The sequence below is a fragment of the Trachurus japonicus genome, chromosome 20 (genome assembly GCF_045865225.1).
Source record: "Trachurus japonicus isolate A0001 chromosome 20, Traja_1.0".
In the NCBI taxonomy this organism is placed as follows: Eukaryota; Metazoa; Chordata; class Actinopteri; order Carangiformes; family Carangidae; genus Trachurus; species Trachurus japonicus.
Genome location: NC_140926.1, coordinates 26,578,247 through 26,605,497, shown reverse-complemented (window position 1 = coordinate 26,605,497; position 27,251 = coordinate 26,578,247). Strand labels below are relative to the sequence as shown.

Sequence of the window (27,251 nt, the reverse complement as noted above, 5' to 3'; positions counted from 1 at the left end):
ACACACACACACACACACACTCCCTCTCCCACACACAGAGTCTGGGTTTTGTGCGCCATCATGGTTGACTGGGGACCGGGTTAAACACTAACTTCCTCTGCCCGAGGTTATATAGTGTGTACATGTTTGTTTGTGTGTGTGTGTGTGTGTGTGTGTGTGAGTTCAGTGGGTACAGACTAATATGGGGTGGGGTTGGACTATTTACTGTGAACAGTTGAGTACTAAACCTCTGCAGCAGCTGTTCTGGGTTCATGTATTTGATCCTTCAGGAGCATGTAATAGGACAGTGAGTGTGTCAGGGTGTGCTGTACCTGTGCATGTTGCCGTTGGTGGTGAAGGTCTGTCCACAGACGCTACACTTATAGGGCCTCTCCCCGCTGTGGACCAGCATGTGCCTGTCCAGCGACGACGCTGAGCTCAGACACTTCCCACAGATGCTGCAGGAGTGATCCGTGGCTCCGGTGTCGGCGTTGTGCTGCGGGACCAAGGCACACACGTCAACTCACAGCAGCTACACACACCACCACTACTACTACTACTACTACTACTACTACTACTACTACTGCTGCTGCTGCTGCTGCTGCTGCTGCTGCTGCTGCTGCTGCTGAGACCGACCATCAGAGTGCATGGTTCAGTCTACAGCGTCGACCACTGCCTCTCTGATCAGAAAGATTCAGCTTTACTCGTTCAAGTCAGTGTTAGGACCCATTTGTTAAAGCTCAACTGAAATGTGACTTTTTCTCCGTTTCTCTTTTAAGAAAAGTTGTTGGGAACAGAATCTTTTTTTTATTTAACAGGTAAAAAAAAACCTGTTGAGATCATGATTTAATTAAGGCAAGGCAATTTTATTTGTATAGCCCGTTTTTACAAACTGTTTGTCTCAAAGGGCTTTACATGGCATCATAACAACATCCTCTGTCCTTAGACCCTCACATCCACTGAGGAAAAACTCCATGGAAAACCCTTTTAACAGGGAAAAATTGGAGAAACCTCAGGGCGGGCAGATGTGATATAGATGTTGTTACAGACAAGAAAACAAAATATTAATGAATTCATTTAAAAAGGGCGACCTGGCCAAGAAGGCAGCAGCACACATCGTCAACAAACATTCATAAAATACAAATACATTACAATAAATAGGGCCACAAATAAATGGAAGTAAAAACAAAGTGCAAGGAGCAAGAGAGTGGTGGTGGCAGAGGCAGCGTCCAGCTGTGAGAAGCAGCAGCTGCTTGTCATGGTCCGAGCTGTGGTCACAGTTGTAAAGGCAGCAAAAAGAGAAATAGCAACACTAGCTAAAGCAGTTATTTACCTGTCTGATGTGCATGGTGAGCTGGTGTTGTGTTCCACAGTTCTTGTCACACAGTGGACAGATAAAAGCTGAGCTGTCGTCTTTGGTGTCCTGTAAAACAAACAAACACACACACACACCTACTTACAAAATCATGTTGTTTGATAAACTGGAATTCCATCATCACAAAAGACAGACTGAAATGTGATGAAATAACTTTATGTTCGTACATGATGCAGTCACACAGTGTTTATGGGGCACAGAGCCTGAGCAAGTGAACTGGACAAATACACACACACACACACACACACACACACACACACACACACACACACACACACACACACACACACACACACACACACACACACACACACACACACACACACACACACACACACACACACACACACACACACACACACACACACACACACACACACACACAGCACATCTGCCTCCAGATTTATCAAAATGACAAAAACTACAAGGCATCATTGTTTACTCAATGGAAAAACTCCTTGTTATTATCTCTTTCTAAAGGCATGTTAGAAGAGCTTGGTCCTGTCTCTGGGCTGACCAGGCACCGCTGGACATCATCACATCCAAGGCTCCATGTTCTAGACATTAAGAGTGAGTTAGGACAAACAGCTTTCTGTGGAACACTCTTGAAAAGGCTTTCAGGGCGACCTCTTCAGTTCCCTTCACACCATTTACATTTTGTCACTTTGAGTGTATATCACTGCTTTACACATTGATACATTGTGTAGGAATTCCTTCCATCTAGTGTTGTGGTTGTATATCACAAGCAACTCAATCATATTTTTCATGCTGCATTCACGTGAAATTGGGCAGACGGCAGACGGACGACAGCCGCTGCACGTAACGGCATAAACAAGCCTCTATGTAAACAAGTGGTCCGTCAGCACCAGGCAAAACAATACACGTGACGATATGTTGTCATGGCGATGTGGTATTGTTTACCTGACCCACGTTTTACCGGCTTTCTCTGGACTTCTGTGACTAAAATGACATCTGGTTTGTTAGCGACGGCCGTCTGCCCGACTGCAGGTGAATGCAGCATCAGTGTAACGCTCCATTCCTCGAACGAAATAATCGATTTTGGTGACTAGATAACAGGAGAAGTTACACAATGTCCCTTTAAAACTTTATTCTTCTTATGGCATTAATATTCGGCACATTATTTTCATAAAAATGTTACATTTATTGTGTTTTTTTATACATGTATTGTTTTTACTGTATTGATTTCTTTATGTTGTTGTGACCTCGGCACCACTGCAAATAGGGTTATGTTTTCTGAGGATTTAAATTAATGAATAATAAAGATTTATTGTGAGTCATATCATGATCACAACATTGATTTATTGTGAGTCATATAGGGGTGTCACGATTTCGATTTTTTATCGAAATCGATTGAAATTACGCCACGATCTCGAGCATCGAAGTCAAAGAGACGATCGACGACCCTCCCGCCCGCCCGCCCGCCCGCCCGCAAAGCTACTGCCCGTTGTCCCCATTGCGCACCAAGCCTCTTGTCAGTCACTGGTCCGAGTTCTCCTTTACTTTTTATTTCGAGACAACACTCACTCTCTCTCTCCCTCCCTCTCTCCCTCTCTCTTTTTTTTTTTTTTTTTACCAGCGGTGTCAGCTGCTGTGCAAGTCTGCAGCAACCCAAACAAATGCACATGGCTCTATTCCAGCCACATGATTGGTTCGGCGCAGCGCGACTCTCAATATAATTGGCTATTTGCCAAAACATGGATGAATGAAAACTATCGACCACGTCTCATATTTCTATGGAAGAAAAGTTATTTCACAATTTATAGCGTTTTATCACCCAGCCCTGGTGGGCTACTGCCCCCCTCCTACCTGGGGAACAGGAGGGAGACACAGCTCTAACTACACAACACCGACAAGCACTGAGAGCCGCATGTTGCAGAGACGTTATAAGATAAAAAAAATTAAAAAAACCCCGCAAATAATAAGCCGACGAAAAGGTGCAACTTGCCACTTTTTGTCGATGTATTATTTGCGGGGGCTTTCGGGGGATCTGTGACGGTGGAGGATCCGGGACTGATTGACTGTGGGCCACCGCCAGTCTGATCGGACCTGATCATGGCAGCACAGCAGCTGCAGCTCTGCCCCGCTGTCTGTCACATGACTCTCCGTATCAGCGCAATCTCGTTTACATTACATTAAAGCAGAAGTAAGTGATATATTTGTGTTAATATGAGTCTTAAATAGTTGTATCTTCCGACAGCAATCACTTACATAGAGTGTTTGGACCGAAACACGGGTCTGTCAGTCACTCTGCTCTGCTCTGAGCCCAGGAGAAAACATTTATCGTATCCTACAGTTTTTATCCAATGAGGAGAGAGAACGGCATGCAGGGCTGTGTGTGCAGCCAAGGGACGCCGTGAATGTGGCGATGTAGGGACGAGGACTGTTATGGTGCGTTCAAGGAAACTCGTATTTTTCCGACCGTGAAGTCGTACCAGTTCGATCTGGTACGAGTTCACCGGTCGGAAGTTACGAGTGGCCGTTATAGTGACTTTCACCGGTAAAACAGGTCGGAAAAACACGAGTGGGTTGCCTGGAACGCTACAAAGTCGTAAGTTGTGACTTGAAGCTGTAATTTACGATTTCAAAAGCCTGCCTGGAACGCAGCATTAGCGAAAACGACCGGACCACTTACTTCTGCTTTAAGCTGACATCAGGAGAATAATGAGACACGACGGTAAATGAATGAAAATTAAATTATGATAATGTACAGATATAAATATATTTGTTTCAAAACCTTTGGGGCAATTTTGGCCCCTGGATCATGATTTTTGGGGGCATGTTACCTTTATATTGTAAAGAAATTATTTAAATGTGACCATTAGTGCCTAATGTGATACATTATGGAAATTGCATCACTTATATGTATCCCATCTTTTGAAATAAGATTTACTGTACAACATTTGATGAATAAAACCAATGATCGTAGACTAGACTAGTCTGAAAATAGCATAGGCGTCTGTGCTGTAAGAAAAAGAAAAAAAAAAATCGAGAATCGAATCAAATCGTGACCCTAAAATCGAAAATCAAATCGAATCGAGGATTTGGAGAATCGTGACACCCCTAGAGTCATATCATGATCACAACATTGACCAGTGTGATCACTCATTGCATCATCCAGAGCCAACAAAAACCACAGCACTGCGCCGGTCTGTAAACAGACATTTGGGGAAAAGGTGTGAGTTTCTATTTTTCTGATTCATCTCAGCCTTTCTATTGGTTGAGATGAATAAAACGTTGAATCTCAGCTGACTCACTGTTTCAGTTCACACACTGACAGATGACTCAAAGCCGTGTCCAGGTGTGTTTTGTTGCAGCCTCAGTTTGAACTGATGTCAGCTGATCTCGGTAAAACTACCCGAGTCCGCTCTACTGCACCCACACAGCCACACACACACACACACACACACACACACACACACACACACACACACACACACACACACACACACTTTGCTTTTCCTGTTTCAGCTACAGGAAGTGGTGAGGCGGTGAGGAATGCTGCAGTACCATGATGGAAGACAATAGAGGAAGAAAATGAGGAGAACAAGGGAGGAGACGAAACAAGGAGAAGAAATAAGGAAAGAAGACGAGGAGATACAAGACAGGGAGAAGAGAGGAAAATGAATAGAAAAACAAGTGTAAACAAGGATAGAACAAAGAGAGGATACAGGGGGAAAGGACAAGAAGAGGAGAGAAGAAAATAGCAAACCATGAAAGGGAACAAGGAGTGTACACAAGGAAAGGAGAGGGAAGGAGGAGAAGAAACAAGGAGAGGAAATAAGGAGAAGGATAGGAAAAGCAAGAGAAGACAAAGAGTAGAGGAGAGAGGAGAGGAGAGGAAACCATGAAAGGAAAAAATGAGTGTAAATAGGAAAGGATAGTGAAGAAGGAGAAGAAAGAAAACACAAAAAGGAGAGGAGAGAGTAAGGACATGAGGAGAGGAAATGAGGCAGCAAAGAAGACAAGAATAAAAAGTGAAAGTGAATGGAAACCAGAGCTGAAGAAGTGATTTGATTGGATTCTGCTGTCCTAACCCTTCTGGACCAATCAGAGCCAGAGGAGGGTCAGTGTTTCTTCTGTTCAGAGCCACCTCTGCAGTAACTTCACGCACACACACACCTCATCTAACCATCTTTGCTGTGGTCACATGTATGTGTTCATGCTGTGAACAATCACTCATGTGTTCATCTATGTAAACTGTCATCACTGTCACTCAGCAGCAGCAACGCAGCTTCTCATGAAACTTCTCCATTTGCTGTGTAGAGCGGCTGCTGCCACACAGGAAGTGATGCGTCTCCTGTGTCTGGCTTGTTTGGAATAAACAGAAGAGGAAGAAGAAGTGGGGTGTGTGAGAGCGAGCGAGCGAGCGGCTCAAACATGGCTGAGCAGCCGAGGACAGCAGACAGACATGGCCCCGCCCACAGCCTCTGATTGACAGCTGCTGTCTGGGGATCTTTTAAAGATAAAGATGGTGGTTAAACGCAGCATCAAAGAGTGTGTGTGTGTGTTTTGTGTACCTGGGTTTTTCGTGCGTTGCGGCTGGGTGGGGCTCTCATGGCTGCCGTGATGGACTTGCTCGGGGAGGGGCTTTAAGAAGAGAAGAAGATGTTGATAAAACTGTCACTCAGTACTTTTGTTGCATGATCAAAATGCCGTCATTTAAACTGTTACAATCCTGAAACCTGTGAAAATACTACATCTTTATATTCAATGTACAGACCAGCTTACTGGGCAAGAGGTTGGTATCATTTTGGTGGTAACAATAAAAATAATAATCAGAAATTCTAAAGAGTATTACAACATTAAGAGCTAGAAATAAAGCAACAAAATTAGACACCAAAAATAAATGAAGATTAAATGCAATTGAATACAACAGTAAATGAATGAAAAGTCTGTATGGATTATCCATGGAGACACAGATACATGGGCCATAAAACACCATGCCAAAACTGAATACATTAAAATATCACCAAAGAGAACAAAAATAAGGCTTCAAACATAACAACATGTGTCTGGAACACTGAAGGCTCTGAAGCTACAGCCCAACAAGTTTGGTCCAATCAGAACCAAAGGAACCGACAACCTGGTAGGTTTCTGCTCAGGTGATCCAGCAGGTGGACATTCTGGGGTAGATGGTTGGTTCTGCTCCGTTCTTCAGCCTTTGCCTTTTATCAGTGAAGCCCATCTTTTGGAGCTGTTTTTGAAAACACTCAGCTGAAGAATTCAGAGGCAGTTGGTGAGCTTCACTTCCTTTACATCTCTGTGTTTTACAAAAGCTCTCTTCTTCTTCCTCCTCATTATCTTTTTGAACCATTGGTAGCGTCACATCCAGAGAAGAACAACCACTCAGAGAGGAGGTAGAGCTGACAGTTTAATGATGCAATTCAGAACCACTGAGCTCAGTGGTTTTCTCTACAGGAGCAGTTCTGTGATACATGTATGGTTCTGTGTGGGACCGGTAAGTCCCCAACAGTAATTTTAAACTAAACCTCTCTGAGTCCAGATGTTTTATTTTCTATTATTAGAAAGTGGGGGGCAGTAATGTAAGGCACCTGATGTTTTTATCAAATAGATAAAAACCTAAAAACATCATTAAGATGAAAGGGTCAGTGGTCACCTTGGAGACGGCCCGGCTGAGGAGTTGGCTGAGGTGACTGCACTCTCTCCTTCTCCGTCTCCTGCACCGTTAATGGTCCCTGCTGCCGACATCACTGTCGACATCATGGCATTAATGGAGGACAGGTCTCCACCTCCTTCAGCTCCTATGACTCCTCGTCCTCGTCCTCCTCCTCCTCCTCCTCGGTCTCCGTTCTGTAGCTTCTCTCCTCCGCTCGCTGCTGCCTCCACAACTCCGTTCACTGCTCCTGGACAAGTGAAGATTTCATGCATCATGAAACTTTAGAGTTTTTGTGGCTATGATAACCAAAACTTTATCAAAGTTTCAACATTTTGGCATATTGGCCCATTGCCATGATCCCTATAGTCTTACTCCCTGGACGCACTGCACGCGGAAGCTGGGCGCGCGCACTGCGCGCGGCTTCTCGGGCGCTTGGGTGGTCGCACTGGGAGCATACTTCTCCTCTCTCCGCGCCGGTCAGACATCGACTGCAGTCGTTCATACTCATATTCACTCGGTTTTCCACACACACGTCATTTTAAACATGTGTCTGTGTGTCTCATGTGCAGACGCAACGGTCAAATATGTATAGATGGACAAGCAACAACTTCATTATAACTACAACTAATCATCATTTAATTATTTTATTTTGAAAATTGACCGGATTCTCTCGCCTTTTCTGTGCCCGACTTCCTGTCTGGTACGACCACGTCTGTCCAGCTTGACAGACGGCGCTCTCGGCGCGCGCGGCTCGCGTGAAAAATAGAAATGAACCGAACTGAAGCGCTCCAGGCGCGCGCACTGCGCTCCACGGCGCGAGATGTGCGGCCAGGCAGACCTGTTAACATGTGCGCTGAACTGAAACTCCCTCCGCTCCAGGGCGCTGCGCTTCGGTTCCGCGTCTAGTGCGTCCAAGCTGTTAGGAGTAGGTTTGTTACCTTTAATTGTCAGTGCAAGCTATTTTTAGAACGACGGAGCAGAGCCGTGAGCTGCTCAGAGCTACGCTACGGAGGCTGAGCTCACGGCTCTGCTCCGCCGTTCTAGAAATAGCTTGCACCGACAATTAAAGGTAACAAACCTACTGCTATGACTATAGTGATTATGGCAAAGGGCCAATTTGCCAAATGTTGAACTATCCCTTTAAGAGAAAATGCAATTTACTACTCTGGACAAGCTTTTTCATGTACCTTGGAGGTTATTGTGCTTCTTCTCCTCTGTAAGCTCCGCCTCCTCCTCGTTTATCTCAGTGTTGGCTCCTCCCCCTTCTTGCATTTCTTCCATGGAGTTTTCCATGACTGCTGAAATGTGAAAAAAACAACACAAATTTAAGAAATATGGTTACAGCAGAGCAGTGACACCAAACTCCATTCAGAAATCTGAATGTTTTTCCAGCGTATCCAACAGCTGTGAACCACTTCCAACCCTAGCACAGTTGGATACCTGCCAGCTCCATCAGTTAATATGACAACAACTCAAACAAACATTCTACTACGTTGCAGTATGTGTGGGTCAAAGGAAAATGTGAAAATATCAAAGCAGAATTAACAAGGTTCAACTTGCTAAAGTCCTACTGTGACCTTCACTACAGACTGGCTGCTGGTGAATCTTGAGAGGCCTTAACTCATCTGCTCTGTGTGTCAACTGAGGACACATTAAACGAGCAGGTTTTTCACTGGAGGCTGGTGTGTGAAGGTTGAAGGTTAACTTAAATTAGAATCACAAAGGGACTCTGAAGGTCGGCCGGTAGCTCGGCTTCATTTCCTACTCTACATTTAACTACTCTATTTGGATTTATGTTTTTATTTTACATTAATCCATTTAGATAGAATCTGGGGTGAAGATTTTATAAAGAGCAGCAAAGTAAAAACAGATTGTGGATTCAAAAATGATAAGGGAAAAAAAAAAATCAGACCAGAATCTGGTTGTTTACAAAATGAAGTCTCATAGAAGTCCTTCAAGCCAGATCATTCCAGCACTTTCCACACATTCTCAGGATCATAAACACAGTCTTGTTGCCCACAGCTCCTTCATTACAGCATCTTCATCTGCATGTTTCCACTTCGTTCCTGATAGTACAGACACTGAATGTGAGAGTGGTAGTCGTGACCTTTGAGCTATAAGAGCAGCTCTGGCTCAGCGCTGACGGGACCAGAGCAACAAAAATGTGGAGCGTCAGCGTACAGTCCTCACCTGCCTCCAGCATGGAAGAGACACAACGAGAGAGGAGATGCATGACACCAACACCGTAGAAATAAGTAGAAGAAAAGCATTGGACTGTGGGTAAATGGATGTGAAAGATGGAGGATGATGGAAGAGAGAGGGAGGAGAAGAGCTGAGGGGTTTTCTCAGAGAAGAGAGCAGAAGAAGAGAGGTAATTGCCATTTCCTGTTTGGCAGCCCCCACAGGAAGACGCTCTCCAGAGCTGGCCACTTCCTCCTCCAGCTCATAGAGAGAGAGAGGGGCCGTGTGTGTGTGTGTGTGTGTGTGTGTGTGTGTGTGTGTGTGTGTGTGTGTGTGTGTGTGTGTCGGAGGGTGGGAGAGGGTGTTTGACATTCCTCGTTCAAAGCAAAAAGAAGGAAGCGAGAGGCAGCACAGACACATGCAGCTTTAAAATGATGAGCAGTTCAATGGAGTTCAGTTCAGATGGAAGCCTGTGAATATTCTCATCGTTATCCCCAAAGAAATTTAAATCAAATGCAACTGGACTTGGTTATTTGTTCAGATGGAACAAATAAATCAGAGCTCATCAGTTTGTTACTTTACGAGCAGCAGCTGCAAGTTTAAACTGATTTAACCAAGAACAGAAACAAAGTGGGAGGTAAATAAAAGAATTAGAAAGTAAAAATATAAAAACATCAAGTCTGGACCATGACATCTAACAGTGGACATATAGGCTACACATCAGATCTGGACTCAGATCTGACAGGGTTCATCTGTTTCAACATTTCAATAGGGTCCAAAACTTTTTCAGGCCTTTTCTTATTTCATGTCTGGTTACCTCCTCTAATCAGATCCAGTTTGGAATTAAAAACAGTAAAAACCAGAAGCTCATAAGCTTGTTATTGTATTCATTATTTTATTATAACACAACCCTAACTGAACCAGAAGCAGATTGATTTTTACTTCATTCAATCATTTTTTTTATCTCAATTTTGAAATCATGATGTAGATTTACATTAAATGATGAGCTGAATCTTCTTTATTTCTTTATTTTCTACGTTTCACTGTGGGTGCTTCTACATTTTAATGTGTGTTGGTAGAAGTCAAAGAACTGAGAAGAGGAGGAAGAAAGGAAGAGAGGAGACAGGAGGATGAGTGGAGCTCTGCGACTGACTGGTGACAACTGGCCAGCTGGGTGTGTGTGTGTTGTGTTTCCACTGATCTATCACTGCTCTTTTACATGACACACTGTAACATGGTCATAGCAGGTGCATCAACTCACACACACGCGTCCACGCGCGCGCGCACACACACACAGAGCTTACCCCGGATTGTTTTTTACATTAGCATCATTCGTCTTCAGCATACACACACAGATACAGACACACACACACACACACACACACTCTGGGATGTTGTGATTGGCTGGTGGAGTGCTCAGGCAGCACTTTTTACAGCCTGCAGAAACGAACAGCAACAGATGGCTGCAAAAGGAGAGAGGTGGAGGAGCACGGAGGAGGGAGGGAGGGAGGGAGGGAGGGAGGGAGGGAGGGAGGGAAGATGGAGAGGAGGAGACGGCAAGAAGAGAGGGGGCAGAATTAGGATTAGGATGGAGGGAGAGGAAAGAGTAAGGCAAAGAAAAGAAGGAGAGAAATCAGAGGAGGAGGAAGAAAAAGAAAAATTGGTAGTAAAAGAAGCAAGGAAGGAAGAGCAAAGAGAAAGGAAGGCATGGATGAAGGAAAGCAAAGATGAGTGAATGTTTTTTTTTAATAAAAAAAACAAAAACCTGATTTTTTTTGTATCTCAATAAAATGTAAAATCTAATTTTTATTCAGGTCTGATGTATTGATGGGATTTTAGACTCCAACTCTCATGAGCAGCTGCTACCTGCAGCTCTGCAGGTGGAGAGCAGCCCAGTCATGCTGTAATGGACACAATCTAACTTTGGCCTGATGGTGGCGCTAAAATGTACAGACAAATACAATGAGCAATGTCATGGCAAAGGTGACAAACACATAAGCCTGTCCTTCCCTGGCAGCCTGCTGGTGGCGCTAGAGCAGACCTGCACCCAAAACCTCCTAACCAGTTAGAGGAGCCGGCACGTGTCCACACACACAACTCTTCAACTCCACTCACTGTGTGTGTGTGTGTGTGTATGTGTGGATGATCCTGTCTTACACTTTATGTAAATCACTCTGGGTGAATACACTGCATGTGTGTGTGATGTTACTACATCTGTTCCCAGCCATCATTCTCACACTGGCTTTGACACTCCCTCCTGACTCACACTCATTCACACACACACACACACTCATTCTCACACACACACACACACACACACACACACACACTCATTCTCACACACACACACACACACACACACACACACACACACACACACACACACACACACACACACGCATTCTCACACACACACACACACACACACACACAGCGCTAACATTCTTGCACATTCATGCAAAAGCTGAAAAAAAAGGTCACCATGTGGGAGCCAGGGAGTAAATGGATACGTCTGTGTTTGTGTGCGCGCGTCTGTGTGTGTGTGTGTGTGTGTGTGTGTGTGTGTGTGTGTGTGTGTGTGTGAGAGAGATGGAAAAGTGGTCTCTTGGAGCCAAAGTGCTGCACACAAAGAAGAAGAGAAGAAGCCTCCTCCATGTCTCCATCCCTCCATCCCTCTCTCCACCATCTTCTCTCTCCCCTCCTCCTCTAACTGTCTCAACTCTGCCTTTTCCTTCTAACTGGGTTGATGACATGTAAAGCTACTGTAGGTTTAAGATCTCACAACCAGTCTGCATCGTTCCTGAGAATTCTGTGCAGCAGTTTGCGCAGTTGCCATGGAGACTCGGTTAGCTAGTACTGGCAATCTACCAATAAGAAACTTTACCAGCAAATGTTTTTGGTAAAATGACTTGATAACCAATCAGGGCTCTCCGTGGCGTGGCTGACTGATGAACAGTGTGAGCTGCTGTCCTGCTGCTTTATTCACCTGTGTTGTTGCTGTAGCCGGGACCTGAGTACTAGTTGTGCGGTCTTTAAGAATGACAGCCTTGATCCTTGACAACCAGATCACATCAGCATCAACAACAGAAAAAACAGTTAGGGAAGCTAACAGGAAACCTCCTTTAAATCCAACTTGTTCACAAATCCAAGGGAAATGAAGCGCTAAGTACTCATGTTAAGAAACACAGACAGAGATGAGCCGAGCAGCAGGACATGAATCAACAGAAGAACTTTTTCAAACTAAGCAGCTCCATATGACAGAGACGTGATGGATCTTAAACTCACCAGAGATGAAAAGAGGAGCTGAGCTTTAGGTCACTTTAACTTTGTGTTCAGTTAGAATCAACTGCTAAAGGGCTGTTTCCATGGTTACCTGCAGGTTAATTAAAACTAGGCCCTTTGTAGTTAAACTATATTTACAATTAATTCGTCTTTGAGATTAAACTAATTAACTTTGGGTTTTGTGCCAGTCCATTGACAGAATAAGCCACTTTCTATGTCACCGATTCTGAGCGTTTGAAGCCTTTTGGCTTTAGCATTATGTTAATTTTTAACCCTGCCTTATGGTTTAGAGTGAACATTAGTGCAGTTATAAGGACATTATTATTATTAATTACATTATGTGTGTCTGTGTTTATAAACCACAGGAAAACATGACACTTGTGTTATAAACTATTAAGAGTTTTCTGCTACAAAGCGTAAAGAGGGGATTTATAGCAAAGTAATATGAACAGAAGAATGTTTTGACACTCTCCTGTTTGGTAGAAAAGAGCTTCGTGGGATGAAACACTAATATAATATAAAGACATTAGGACACTCTGGTCTGAACATACACAACTGTTGCAAATTGTGGTCATTTATTTTTTGACATGAAGAGTTTTGGAAACATGCCTGGCCGTGTGCTCTCCCAGAGTGGAAACCTCAGCTGAACACTTTCTGCTCATGGTGGCAAACATTTCATCACTACCATTATCATGGCAGGTAGAGGCTCTGCAGTTAGGAAACGGCTCAAGACCACCACAACACGGGACCTCAGTCACACTGAGGTCAATGATCTCACTACATAAAGCTAGTGTAGCACCTGTGTGAAGATGTTACCCACTGACAGAGAGACTGAGGAGGAGGAGGAGGGAGAAACGTTTCCTGTCACCTAAACCCCATAAATCCTCTCTGTCCCTGCCTCCTTTCACCTGACATGACAGCTGAGACATTAAATGGACAGCAGGGTCCCAGCAGGACTCTGCTTCAAGTCTGTCCCTCAGTCAACAACTTCTTTTGCTGTTACTTTAACTGGATCAGATCTTTGTGTCATTTCATCCTGTTTGAACAACCAATAGGTATAATAGGCCTCCATTAGCTGCTAGAAAATTTAGAAAAAATTCACCAAAAAAGTATGCTCAATACCAACAGCAGGTCTCTAAAAGCATGTTGATTTCTTATTATGAAGTCTATGATGTCTATCTGACTGATATGATGTGATATGTTTTTTACATGTCTTTTCGATGTAAGGTACTTCGGACCCCAGGAAGACTAGCTTGTGCCACTGGCATCAGCTAATGGGGATCCTTTTAAATAAATAAATAAATAAATAAAGTTCTGCACATTCACACAACTATTTCAATTTGGATAAAACAATATTTGTGGCAACTCTAGATGAACAACATTCTATGTAGTTAGTTGCTTTTAAAGCTATCAAAGCGGTGCTGTGTGGCAGCATCCTCAGGGAGGATGGAGATTCTTAGTTTATGGAAGGCTACGTGATATTAGCTAATGTTGTATTAGCTGGTCATTTTTAGCAGCAGCATTAGCAGGTCAAATTGTAACAAAGCTGTTACAGAACTTACATAAAAAAAATATTTTCAGCTTGTCTATGCTGAAAAATATTAATAATAACAGTCAAATAAGCAGCAGGCTCTATATTAAATGATAGTCTTGCTTTATAAATGCCAAAATGTTATGTTTTGCCTTATTTTACAAATCTTCTGTCTGTTGTAGCAAAAGTGAACCATGAACTGTGTGCTAAGCTAAATAATGTTAGCAGCTCGGCTTGTGGCATTTACAAACTGACCACACCGACACCTGCTGGAAGCAAATCCTCCTCCGGCTCCTTCTCAACTGTCTCCTCTCTCTGGATCTAACTCTTCCTCTTTTTAAACTGATCTTCTCCATTTATATTTATATCACTCCCTTTTTGAAAGGTGAGATATTTGTATGGTTGTGTCCTCCTGGGTGTCAGCTAACAGTCTGTGCAGACGTGAGGAGAGGGATGGAGGGATGTATGAAGAGATAGACGGAGGAGGGGTGGGGGAGGATAGGATCCAGTGACCATATGTTGGCTATTAATTACCCCCCTTCTAACGGCTCTTCTCTTTGCATTTATCTCCATCTTCTTCTCATCAAAACTGACTTGACACACATACAGACGACCCGTCTTTAAATACACATCCAGGCTGGTCTACCCTGAAATGAGTGCATTCTGAAGCTGATCATTCATCTAAATAGTCATTTTTAAGAAATGAAAAAAACTAAACAAAAAAAAAACACTAAATCCCCCCCTAAAATGTTAGCTTTGTTAGATAGCATTTGAAAGTTTCAGATCACAGTGAATATTGACACTAGGGTTAGTTAAGCTTGCTAACTGATATAAAAGCCATTTCAGTTCTTAAAGCTTTTCATGTTGTAATGTTAATGTTAGCTATTTGCTACATTAGCTAAGTATCTAAAGGAATCTGTAAACACTGGGAAGTAGTGAAGTAGTTCAGTAGTAGATTTCACCAACAGCAGTTGACCCCATTAGCCATAGTTAGCTAATGCTAATTTATATGCTAGGCCTACTATTGTTATGGCTAATGCTACTATTGTTACATGGCCAACCGTCAATTAAGTGCAATAGTGCTATTTTTCTTTTTTCTTTGCATTTGTGGCTGACTTATTACAGAGCTTCTGTTTGATCATTAACAATTGAACAAAATATTAAAGGTCATAGTCCACAGTTAGCACTGTTTAGCTGAGCAAGAAGTCATCATGGTTGAATTTGTTGGCTGGCATCTTAAATCATCCCCAGATAATCCACTGCATTTCATTTAAGAAAAACAGAGTCAGTTCAAAACGTGTAATTGTTCTTAATCAAGCTAAGCTTCAGAAACTGAAAGAATCTCTCCCTTTTATCTCTTTCTGTTTCTGAGTCTCTCACGACCACAACAGGAAGCCCACACTCACGGGAGTCACAAGAGAGTGCTTTGCTGCTTCCCCATGTGTGAGCGAGTTCAGAGCAAGAGAGATTGATGGACATTCTCTCTCTCTCTCTCTCTCATTGACCTTCTCCCCCGCCTCCCTCCTTCCTTCCAAACCACCATCTAACACTCAGCTGCCATTACCCATCCTCCACTGCTCCTCCACTCCTTCCTCCACTCCTTCCATGCAGTACTTTGCCCTAACTTGTTAACACACACTCATGAAACTACACTGAATATCCAGCAGCAGATTGCTTTCTCTTTAGGCAGCATTGACTCAGCTATGTGGACACCCACTATGTCATTGTTGATCGATTTTTTTCTCACATCAAAGTTCTACAATGAGAAAGTTAAATATTTCAGCATCTTTCCTAACACTGAAAATAAAATCATTGAAAATGAGTGCAGCCAAAGATTTAGATTTTTCTCTGTTGTGACAGGAGTGATATACTTTTGAGATACTTCTGGCCTCATGCCAAACAATAAAACAGTGAGATCTGGTTCAGATTTAGTTCAAGCCTTTTCTGCATGAGGATGGTGACAGGATAAACTGCATGTGTGCAACTCTGACTCTCCCTCCGCTTCTTGCATCATCTTGTCTTTCAGGCTCGTCTCTCTCTCTCTTCCCTCTTTAGGGTTTGAACACGGCAGCTTGGTTACAGATTGACTGGTGTGTGTGTGTGTGTGTGTGTTTGCGGTGCAGCATAGTGGAGTTTAGACCCGACGTGATAAAGTGTTGAGATAGCATCGACGGTGTGTCAGCTCTACTGTACAACATACCAGAGAGAGAGAGACAGAGGGAGAGGAAGAGGGAGAGGGAGAGGGAGAGGGAGAGGGAGAGAGGAGGGGGCAGACGGGGGAGGGGAACGTCTCAGCCAACCACTGGACAGGCTGACTGTGGAAAATGTCTGCCAGCTCTCAGCCAATCAGGATGGAGATTCCTCTACTCTCCAACACACAGACACACACATTCATCCTGTGTGTGTGGCGTCCCATCTTCATCTGCTCAGTTTCAACTTAATGCACAAGTACAATATGTTTATGCATTTTCTTATTATCTGTGTATTGATCCAGATAAACACTGTTCTATTTTAACTCTCAGTGTTGATAAATGAATAAATGCACTGCTGCCAGTTCAGAGACAGTACAAGTTGTTTTCTGTTTCTAAATCTAATTTTGTTTAATAAAAACAGATGGGTTGTAGTAGTGTAGTTTTTTTAAATATATTTATTATTGTTGTCAGTCATTATTATTCTATTTTTTTTTTTTTCATGTTATTTTGTGTTTTTTCACAACAAACTGTAGGGTGGAGGCTTAAAAATAAGCCCCTTGTGGCTTTTTGCCTCTCCCTGCACTGTCCTATTGTTACCTACCATGTTTTATGTTGTATTCTTTTAACTTTCTGCAAAAATAAAAATTCAAATTCAAATTCAATTCAAGAAATATACATTTTAAAGATTGTCTTTGATGCAATTAATTAAAAGATGGAATGAGCTAAGAACATGCCTCTGTATCTCAACCACAGGATATCTGGAACATCGACCACAGCTACAGAGGAGAGCAGGTTTAGACAGAGTGGAGTAAACATGTGATTCAGGCTTAAAGGGGGGGATTTTAGAAGAACGGTCCAGTTGTAACAGCTAGGGCTGGGCGATATGAGAAAAAATCCTATCACGATAATTTTTTTCATATCAGTCGATATCGATATATATCACGATAGGACTCAAGTCACTGTTTTTGTCAAGCCTAAATGTTCCATCATACTCACAAGTGAGATTTGAAGATATCAGAAGGTTATTTCTGATTTAAATATTTATTTTTCGTGAAAAATTGAACATTTCAGATGTAATGATTAACATATAAAAGCAATGAGTAGCCTAATAACAGTTTCAGATAAATAAAACTGGTATTATATACAGTTAGTTTCAACCAAATAATTTGATTGGACAAGAGACATACAGGAGTGCTGATATAGGCTACAGTACAACAGAACTGGGTCTTTTTACAGACATTATCACTCCGCTGTTCAGGCGTTCTTTAACATTACATCAGACAGGAGTTAGGTCAGACCAGAGCCAGGCTCCCCATACAGGAGCTGCTCCATCTCTCTGCTGCTGCTACACTTATAAACGGACGTGAAAATTAAAACCCGGACCTGACGTGGTCCGTCTGAGCAGCGATCATTCTCAGCCTAAACCAGGCTGGAAAAGAAAAAGGAAGAGAAATCGCCGCGGTTAGCGTTTGCTTCGCAAGTGGTCAGTGTTTAAGTCGGCACAGCTGAACAGTGTCGCTCTGGTGTGAGCAGCAGCAGCAGCAGCAGCAGCAGCAGAGCGGCCACGCCGTGACTGCGCTCCCTTTGATGTGTGACGGCGAGCCGCTCCGACTGCCTGCTGTCTCCGTGGTTAAAGTTTAGGGTTGTTTACACCTACTGTATCAGAGTTCCATCAATCTGGGTTAATGTAAACATGACGTACCACGTCTTTTCGCGGTCACTCGTTCTCCATTTTTTCTTTCGAGGCAACACTCATTCTCTCTCTCTCTTTACTGGCGATGTCCCGCTGCTGACGCCAGGCTGCAGCAGTCCAAACATTACCACGTGTTGTTGTGCTGTGTACAGTCTTCCTGTGCTGTGTCAATTGGCTCAGCCAGTGGTTCAGCGCGGCGCAACTCTCGTTTTCATTGGCTGTTTCAAAACATGAATGAATGAAACCTATCGACTTTCTATCGACCACGTTTCATATTGCTATTGAGTAAAGTTATATCGCGATATATATCGTTATCGTTTTATCGCCCAGCCCTAGTAACAGCTGATGAAAGTTATAAAATTATTTAACAAACTGTAACAGCAGCATGCAGACTGGGTGAACCAAACGACACAAAGAACAAGATCACAGCTCAACTTGCTGCAGTTGTGCAGGTGATCTCAATGTGACAGTATAGGCTGTAAACTGAAATACAGGCCATAAGCACAAAACCTGTGGATGAGTACAGAGCTGCCACAAGCAGACAGCAGCAGCTCCGAGTCGCTCATCAAACAGCACCAGAGAGAAGGAGCAACATTTCAGAAAAGAGACAGAGCCGCAGTGATAGTCATGATTAAACAAGTAGAGACAAATGAACAAAGTGTCTGCAGTCATGTGTTCTCAGAAAGCTCAACATGCTTCTTCCCCATCAGGCCAGCCTTCGCCCTCTGATGAAAGATAAGCCCTGTGAAGCCGACAGCTGATCACATGACCAGGAAGCAGAGCCACAAGCAGCAGGTGTGTCTGTGCCTCTCTGATCACTGACAGAGCTTGGTCAAAGTGCAGCCGAAGACGATGAAGAAATGTTCGAGGAAGGATGAAGAAAGGGACAAAATAAAACAATAACTAGGTCAAAGGAATAGCGACGGAAGGATGACTGCCATGCTGCTCACAGAGGGTTTAAGGAGGAACGAAGGAGGGCAGATAGAGAGGAGTGGATGGAAAATCATGGAATGGAAGGATGGAGATGAGGAGAGGAGGAGGGTGGGAAGAAATGAGGAGAAAAAACAGGGAGCAGAAGTGAAGAGAGGAAAGATGATAAGGAAAGGAAAGAAGGAGAGGAGGAGCAGCAAGGTGGATGACGGAGGAGTGGAAGGAGTGCAGGCAGAGCGATGGTGCTGCAGGTTAACTGGATGAATGAGTCAATCAGTGGATGAATGAGTGAGGGATGGAGGGAGGAGAGGAGGAGCATATTTACCCGTCCTTTTTGTAAAGCAACGCTCGTTCGTTCGTTCGTGTCTCGGGGCGGGGCGGGGCGGGGCGGGAGGGGGCGGGGTTTGTTGTGTGTGTGTCTGCAACCACTGCTCACACTGCAGGGGGAGAGCACAGAGACACAGTCAGTAACACACATACATGACATACACCAACAGTGTTACATACACAGTATACACCAAGTAGCTTCATCATAACACACATGGATTGGCAGCCTGCAGTGAAAGAGGCTCAGCTAACCGTCCCCAACCCTGTTAGTGTCGCACACCATGACCAAATACACACAACGCAAGCTCATTTTCACAACTACTCGTACTCGTCACAGCAGTCGGCCAAGTTCACAATGTTAGCTTCCTGCTCAACCAAACAAGTAAAAAGTTCTCACTAACCATGTTTCCGTCCACTTGTCGATCTAATTATCTGAAGATCAATAAAAATCTTAATGTGAATGAAGCTGGTTCTAGTGCGTTTCAATCTGAGACCTTTAAATCCAATAAAAAGCCGTGTGTAATGACGTCATGTGCTGTTTTGTGATCATGTTACTGTATCAAATTGTTTTCTTACAATTTAAGATGTTTCCATTAATTTTGGTACTAAATCACAAAACAGAAGAACATCCATCCTTCATCTTTAACCGGTTATCTGAGGTCGGGCTGCCCAGTGTGACCAGCTGCTGGAGTCGTTGCCTGGAAACCACTGAGCCATACGCACGCCAGCCAAGTTAAGTTGGTAAATAGACTGTTGTACAAGTTCTAGGCTATCCACCTTTTTCCGAACGTCAAAAACGTAGCCTGTTTTGCCGGTTTTGCTCTTCCGGTGGAATTTTATGTTTACGTTTCCATGGTTTCAGTAGTCGCGGTAAATGCATGGATTTTTTTTTTTTTTTTTCAATGAAAATCTGTAAAACGCATGGATCATCACACCAGCTTTTAACATTGGATATCACACAAATTGACATCCGTGTTAAAAGCCAGCGTTAATAGATCCATGCGTTTACCGCAACTATGACAACGACTGAAACCATGGAAACGTAACCGTACAATTCCACCAAACCGGCAAAACCGGCTTCCGGGTTTGCCCATAGATGACGTTCAGAAACTTGTGGATAGGCTGGTGTTAGATATATTAGGGGTGTAATGGTATTTGTATTCGTCCCGTGCCGTCACGGTACGAGGGTCACGGTTCAGTCACACAACAAATACGACAAATACGAAAAAAACTAAGTTGAGTCCTCACTCCAGTCTAGGTGGTGGTGATGAGCCTCGACGCTGCCAGCAACCGTCATAACAGACGAAGAAGAGAAGTGATGAGAGAGTGAAGTTAGAGGAGCTGCTGCCTCATTCTCAGTCAAACACAGTGGCGACGGTGACAGCTCGCGACCATAGACTGTGTAAAGCAGCTCATATTATATGTATATGGTGTAATGCAACATGCCTGTCATCAGAAGACAGCGGCCTGTAAACAGTGTTTTGATGCAGATGCAGCACAGACACCCTGTCACCTGTGGTTTGTGAACGGCAGCGCTTCAAACAGTTTCTGTCAGAACAAGCCAGTCTGTCGCCTGTTCACCTGCATCTTTCTTTGTGTCTTTAACAGCTGGATTACGTAGCAGAATTGACATAAAACATGATCACAACTCAAATGAATCCAGCAAAGAACTGTTTCCATCAGCATTTGTCACATAAACTTTGTATTGATCAAGAGAAAATCAGATGATATCGACCGCATTCATTTTTAATCGAACACGAATGTTTAATCAAATGTTACTGTTTCCATAAGGCATTTTTAATTCAATATTGTTTAATGCTAATAAAAACGTGGATGGAAACATGGTTAGTGATCAACAAAAGCTGCGTTCAAATAAACTCCAAAAGCATCTGAGTCCAGAACCTATCAGGTAAGAACTCTTTTGCCTATCATGACAACTACAGGAGCAAACTAATTCTTTCACCATTCTTTCAATACATTGATTGGAATGTGGAAAAGCGTCCGCCACAACCACACAACCCCAACTTGACGACCTCAGACCTGACATGTCTTTGTCCAATCAACACAGTCGATCTAAAACTACTGAAGAGATGAAAAAACACTTGAGCAGCTGGAAGTGGAGATTTTTTTTTGTTCAGTAGTTTTGCTTGAGAATCATTTAAACCATCACTTGATTAGCTGCAACAAGTGAATATCATCACCTACTTCTCGCACGCACGCACGCACGCACGCACGCACGCACGCACGCACGCACGCACGCACGCACGCACGCACGCACGCACGCACGCACGCACACACGCACGCACACACACACACACACACACACACACACACACACACACACACACACACACACACACACACACACACACACACACACACACACACACACACACACACACACACACACACACACACACACACACACACACACACACACACACACACACACACACACACACACACACACACACAGTTACTAGATATATTTATTCTTCAAATTAACTACTGTAGTGCACAATTTTAGTGTTACTAAAGTAACTGTCCATGTTCACGGTGCACTACAAACACACCAGCACACACAAAAACAGCTTCCACTCTACTATTACAGAAAAGCTGGATCCCTGGTTCAAAGTACAGAGGTCACTGTGCAGTATCCGTGTGTGTGTGTGTGTGTGTGTGTGTGTGTGTGTGTGTGTGTGTGTGTGTGTGTGTGTGTGTGTGTGTGTGTGTGTGTGTGTGTGTGTGTGTGTGTGTGTGTGAGTGTGTGTGTCCTACTGTTGCTCTGCTAATACAATCACCACTGTCTGATAACACAAACTGAACTGTGGCAACAGCGTGCAGGCCCAGAGCAGCAAAGTGCATCCTGGGTAACAAAGGAGCTGTCTGATACCTCCAGATAACAAGGAGACACTTGGCATCTATGTGGCTCATTTCATATAAAACCCAAGGAGGCATCTGACAGTTATCACATAATCAGACTGCAGCTCAACTCATCAGCTACTTCAAACATCCCATATATGTGCAGAATAATGTCATGTTTTTATCACATATGATTACAACTCTCTGTTCCTTACTATGAAAATAATACATTTGTACCATGAGTGATGATTCTAACAATGACAAGGGTTTTACAACTCAAATAGAAGCCTATTCAATCTGACAGAGTGGTATTTAATTTGTGTTTTTTAAGGGTTAAAGGAATAGTTTAACATTTTGGCCAATTCCTATTTCCATAATCCCTATAGTCACAGGAGTAGGTTCATTACCTTTAATTGCCGGTGCAAGCTGTTTTTAGATCGGCGGAGCAGAGATGCAAGCTGCTCAGCTAACACAACGGAGGCATATGGTATTTCCACGTTTTTCTCATCAAACTAAATACACAATCCAACAACTCCTAAACACTCAGGTGGACAAGTTGTGACCTGCACATTGATCATGCTATGAAATAATAACGTATAATTATGTAACATTACGACATGAAGCAAATACTCGGAACTACTTAAGTTAAATTAAGCTTATTAGTCCTGTAGGAAATTGCTTTTGAAATCACTCCGCCCAGCTGCTGTGTCTGAAATGTAGTTCCAGCTACACATTTGCCTCGAAAACAACTCTGTCTCGTCATGTTACATTATTATTTCATAGCGTGGTGCAGCTCATCACTTGTCCACCAGAGCGTTTTGGAGTTGTTGGATTCTGTATTTCATGAGTTTGTTGAGGGAAAGGTGAACCGTTTCTGCCCCGCTGATCTAAAAACCGCTTGCACCAACAATTAACGGTAATGAACCTACTGCTAAGATTATATGGATTATGACAATAGTGGAATTTTCCAAAATGTTGAACTATCCCTTTAAAAAAACAAGCAAAAATGAAGAATAAACAAAAAGGTGATGTCCGGTGAAAACAGGCTTAGCCGAGCTAAAGATGGCATGGAGCTCCTGATGTAGACTGGATAAACACGACGCAGGAGGTGTGTGTGTGTGTGTGTGTGCGTGTGTGCGTGCGTGCGTGCGTGCGTGCGTGCGTGTGTGTGTGCGTGGAGGGGAGGGTGGGCTGAGCATCACGGCTGTACAAAGAGGCTAATCTGACTGCTAATATTCAACAAGGCAAAGTGAGGTGAGGGATGGGTGGGGGGAGAAGGATGGACAGAGGAGGAGAGAAGACGAAGTGATAGAAGAGGGAGGGATGAGGGAGGGAATGCAACAGGCTGGAGGGGTGAACGGTGGATGGATGCATGGATGAGGAGGTAACAGAGGGGGAGGGAGGCAAAGAGAAAGATTAAGAGCTTAGAGGGTTGATAAGACTAATTAGAGGCAACAGAGGATGGGCAGAGAAGAGAGGAGAGAGAATGTCTACAACTGTATCACTGATGTCATGAACTACACCTCTGATCAAAGCCACAAATGGAACTTATTTCACTCCTCTTAGCACCCGGCTCATTTTAAACTCTTACACCTCCAATGAAAGCTCCACCTGAGCCGTCCCCAGGCTCAGAAACAGGTTTTGTAGCTGCGCTTGTCAGTGTTAATGGGCTGAGTATTGTTGGAGATAGGAGGTGTAAGCTGATACAGGGAGGTGCCACCGCTCCCACCTAAACCAGGGTTTATCGCCATGTCCCCGCTCCACCACATAAAGCCCCCGCTAAGCCAGCAGCTAATGAGCTAGCCCACTAACTCACTTTAGCTCTGTTCTGCTACAGGAACAGCCGGCTGCATTGTTTGTAGATTTGTGGCATTAAAGAGCTTACATTTGTTAACAAGAGCTGCCAAAATTATTAAAACCAACAATGTTTAAGTTCTATGTTAATAATGATAAAAACTGATAGCGAGCCCCTGTGTGTGCCGGAGATGCTGGAGGTTATCTTGTTTCTTTTTTCCAGCATCACAACCGATGCCACAGTTTGTTTGGAGCAATAGGCCTACATGAGTGATGAGGTGTGTTCTAACTTGAACCCAATATTCACTGGGGAAAAAACTAATAATAAATAACAGCAGATAAATTCAACGTCGATAGCAATGATCTACATAAACAAAATCTTTTGGAGAAAAAATCTTTTCGTCATGAAAAGAATCACAACATAGGCTAATGCAAAATTAGATGATTCATGCTAGCATGTTGAATTAACATGTTTCCTGGTTACCAATTATGCTATGTCATGGTAGTGTTACTGTTAATTATTTATCACAGTGACAGTGGTTCATCTGACTGATGGTATCATGGTAGAAACAGTGACAGATATTTCAGTTTTCTAAAAGTTTGTATCAGCGCAGGTTAGGGCTGTGAGAACAAACGTACGCTATTTAAACAGAATTCAAATTATTTCAAAAATGACAACATTCGAAGGTGGAAACTCAAGTTCCAACGCGTGCCTTCCACAACGACACAAATTACCGTTGTGCATCGCCACATTCGGGGAAGTAAACATGTTGATAAAACAAACTATTCTGTTGTTGTTGTTGTTGTTGTTGTGTGCGACGTAGAGCTGCAGCTTCAAATTTACAAACTGTTTTTTTAATGACCCTTTTATTCAGCTGGGGCAATGCGCCTACATGTTCCCACACCACACACACACCTACTTTAAAAAAAAAAAAAAGAAAAAAAATCAATCAATTGATCCGCGGACCACTAGCGTGCTGATCCGTGGAGAGCGATCACAACGGATCAACTGTGATCTGTTGCACCACTACTTAAATATAATATTCCCTTCTTGAAGTTTTATATTGAGTTGGTAAAATTTAAATGTTACATAACAGATTTATTGGTATGGGTATATAATGAACTAAAAAAAAAAAAAAAAACATAAAAAATGTGAATAATTTGAATATTTAACATAAGAAGCGTTAGATATTCAAATCTGATGTGGAGGGAAGATTGACAGCCCTACTGCAGTTGTAGTTAAGAAGACGAGCCTTTTAGTCATCCTCATTCATCTGTTCATTCATCCCTGTGAATCAACATGATGCTTTCCACTGTCTAAGCAGATTAGACAAGCCAGGACCTGTCAATGTGTCATGTTCACTGACAAACTGAAATAATCATTTTCCATCAATGGAACAAAAAAAATAAAATTAATTCAGCGATCTGTATGAACTACAAATTAAAAAGGTGAAACCTCCATGCTCGTGCGCCAAGTGCTTTAAATCATCAAAATACAGAGCAGTAGCAGTGTTTCTGATTGGTTATGCACCTCACAAACTCCAGCTCTGTTTCTTCAAGATGTCTGCTGTGTGGCGTCGCCTCCTTTCCCACCAACTTACACTACATGAAACATTAACCAGCCGTGGTGTCGGTGCGTGCTGGTTAGTGTCTGTTACAGTGTAACTGGGTTAACTGGGAATTAACAGGAGGAATGACAATGCAAAACCTGAGAGCAGTTTGGGGATGAAAAGATGCTTCCAACTGTGAAAGGAGGCCAGCAGCGTCGAGGAGGCCTCTGATGGTAAAAATAACTCGCCAAGCAGGATGAGGAATGTGTGTGTTGAAGAATGCTGCTCTGCTTTTGGTTGACAGGCATGGACAAGTGCAGAAGCCCTGGAGGAGGAGAAGACATGAGGAGAGGAAGCAAGGACAGGAGGAGACGAGTGGATGAGAGAAGAGGAGAAGGTTGAGAAGGCAGAAAGACTCCGAGAGAAGAAAGTGCAGAAAGAGTGGAAGTTTAGGAGAGGAGGAGACGCAAGGCCAGAAAAGTGAGGAGCAGGAGAGAGGAAGTGTAAGATGAGAGGAGGATAAAGGCAGAGGAGGAATGGGTGGACCAACAAGAGGAGGAGGAGGAGGAGGAGGAGGCTGCTAAACCCAAACCATATTACCCATCAGACAGCAGTTAAAGACTGATGGAAAACAATGATTCACACATTTGTCAGTATGTTGCGCACACACACACACACACTCACAAACACGCACACACACGCGCGCACACACACACACACTACCTTTATAGTGATCAATGGTTGAAACCTGGACTGCCACAGGGACAGATAGAGAAACACAGAGTTACACAACTATCACACAGAGATGCTTAGAGTTGATGCTTAGAGTTTACAAAAGGTTACATCACTTCATACACACTAAGTTGTCTCATCATGGGTCTGTCAGCCTTTTCCTTTAAAGGAGGGGTGGGGCGCCTCTTACATGACTGGATGAGCATCTCAACTCCTCAGTATTGTCTATTATTTTACACACACAATTCTTTTTTATTTATCTTCCTTAGGTTTCTTTCCTTAGGTTCTTATGAAGTTTATTGTTTTGTTTCATTGAGTCATATGCTTTGGCTAGGCTACATAGAAAAGCAAATTTGAATTGAGAGAGAGAGAGAGAGAGAGAGAGAGAGAGAGAGAGAGAGAGAGAGAGAGAGAGAGAGAGAGATGATCCTGGGTGTGGAAGGAGCACTGACTAAAAAAAGGAAGTGAGAGAAGAAGGAGGAAAAGAAGAAAGAAGTGAGGTCTTGTCAGAGAGAGAAAATCCAGTCAGACCAGATGAGCCGCTGTGCTCCTCATCCCGCACTAAACTCTGCCCCCATTGGCTGGCTGCCCGCCACCTTCCATGTAAGCTCAATGCTGATTGGCTGTCAGGACTGTGGCCCTGGCTAACTGCCCAACTCCTGCCTCAAGGACATCAACACCTCCTCCCCCACCTCCCTTCGCTCTCTTTCTTTTACTGCTGGCTCTGTTTCTCCACAGTTTGAGCATCCTTATCAACTGTTCAAACCACACTCAGATGAGTCAGTACATGCAGTTACTGGTTAACTTTCAGCTCAAGTCTAATCATGTGCTGCTGAGTGACATCTGAGGATGTTTCTTAGATCTTTGTATAAACTGAAAATAGACTTAAAGACGCCTCAACACGCCTCACACAACTCCACATGTGTTACAAGTCATGTATGATGCCTTCATGTAACTTTACATTCAATGTTAGCCTTGTGTTGTGTGTGATAAAAGCATGAATGAAGAGTTGACACTAGTGAAGAGTGAGCAGAGGGAAAAGGTCAGAGGTGACAGTTTCATATCAGATAGTTAGACAGTGTGCTGCTGTTATTGCTGCAGTACATGATGCCACTTCTATAAGTATAATACAAGTACTAAAAAATACTTCTGGAACCTGTCGAGCTGCATTGATGACCTGACCCT

The 27,251-nt window shown here is 43.3% G+C and overlaps 1 protein-coding gene across 1 annotated transcript in view; it reads right to left on the bottom strand.

The window, feature by feature from the left end:
• The window catches only part of rreb1a (ras responsive element binding protein 1a), a 76,335-nt gene that overhangs the window by 22,830 nt on the left and 26,254 nt on the right, over positions 1-27,251 (bottom strand). Inside the window, exons 2-6 of the mRNA XM_085763070.1 lie at positions 8,180-8,290; positions 6,993-7,239; positions 5,893-5,962; positions 1,313-1,402; positions 312-475 (exon numbers count right to left, since the gene is read on the bottom strand). Coding sequence (XP_085619196.1) covers positions 312-475; positions 1,313-1,402; positions 5,893-5,962; positions 6,993-7,239; positions 8,180-8,290 — 682 coding nt within the window. The remainder of the gene's footprint in view (positions 1-311; positions 476-1,312; positions 1,403-5,892; positions 5,963-6,992; positions 7,240-8,179; positions 8,291-27,251) is intronic.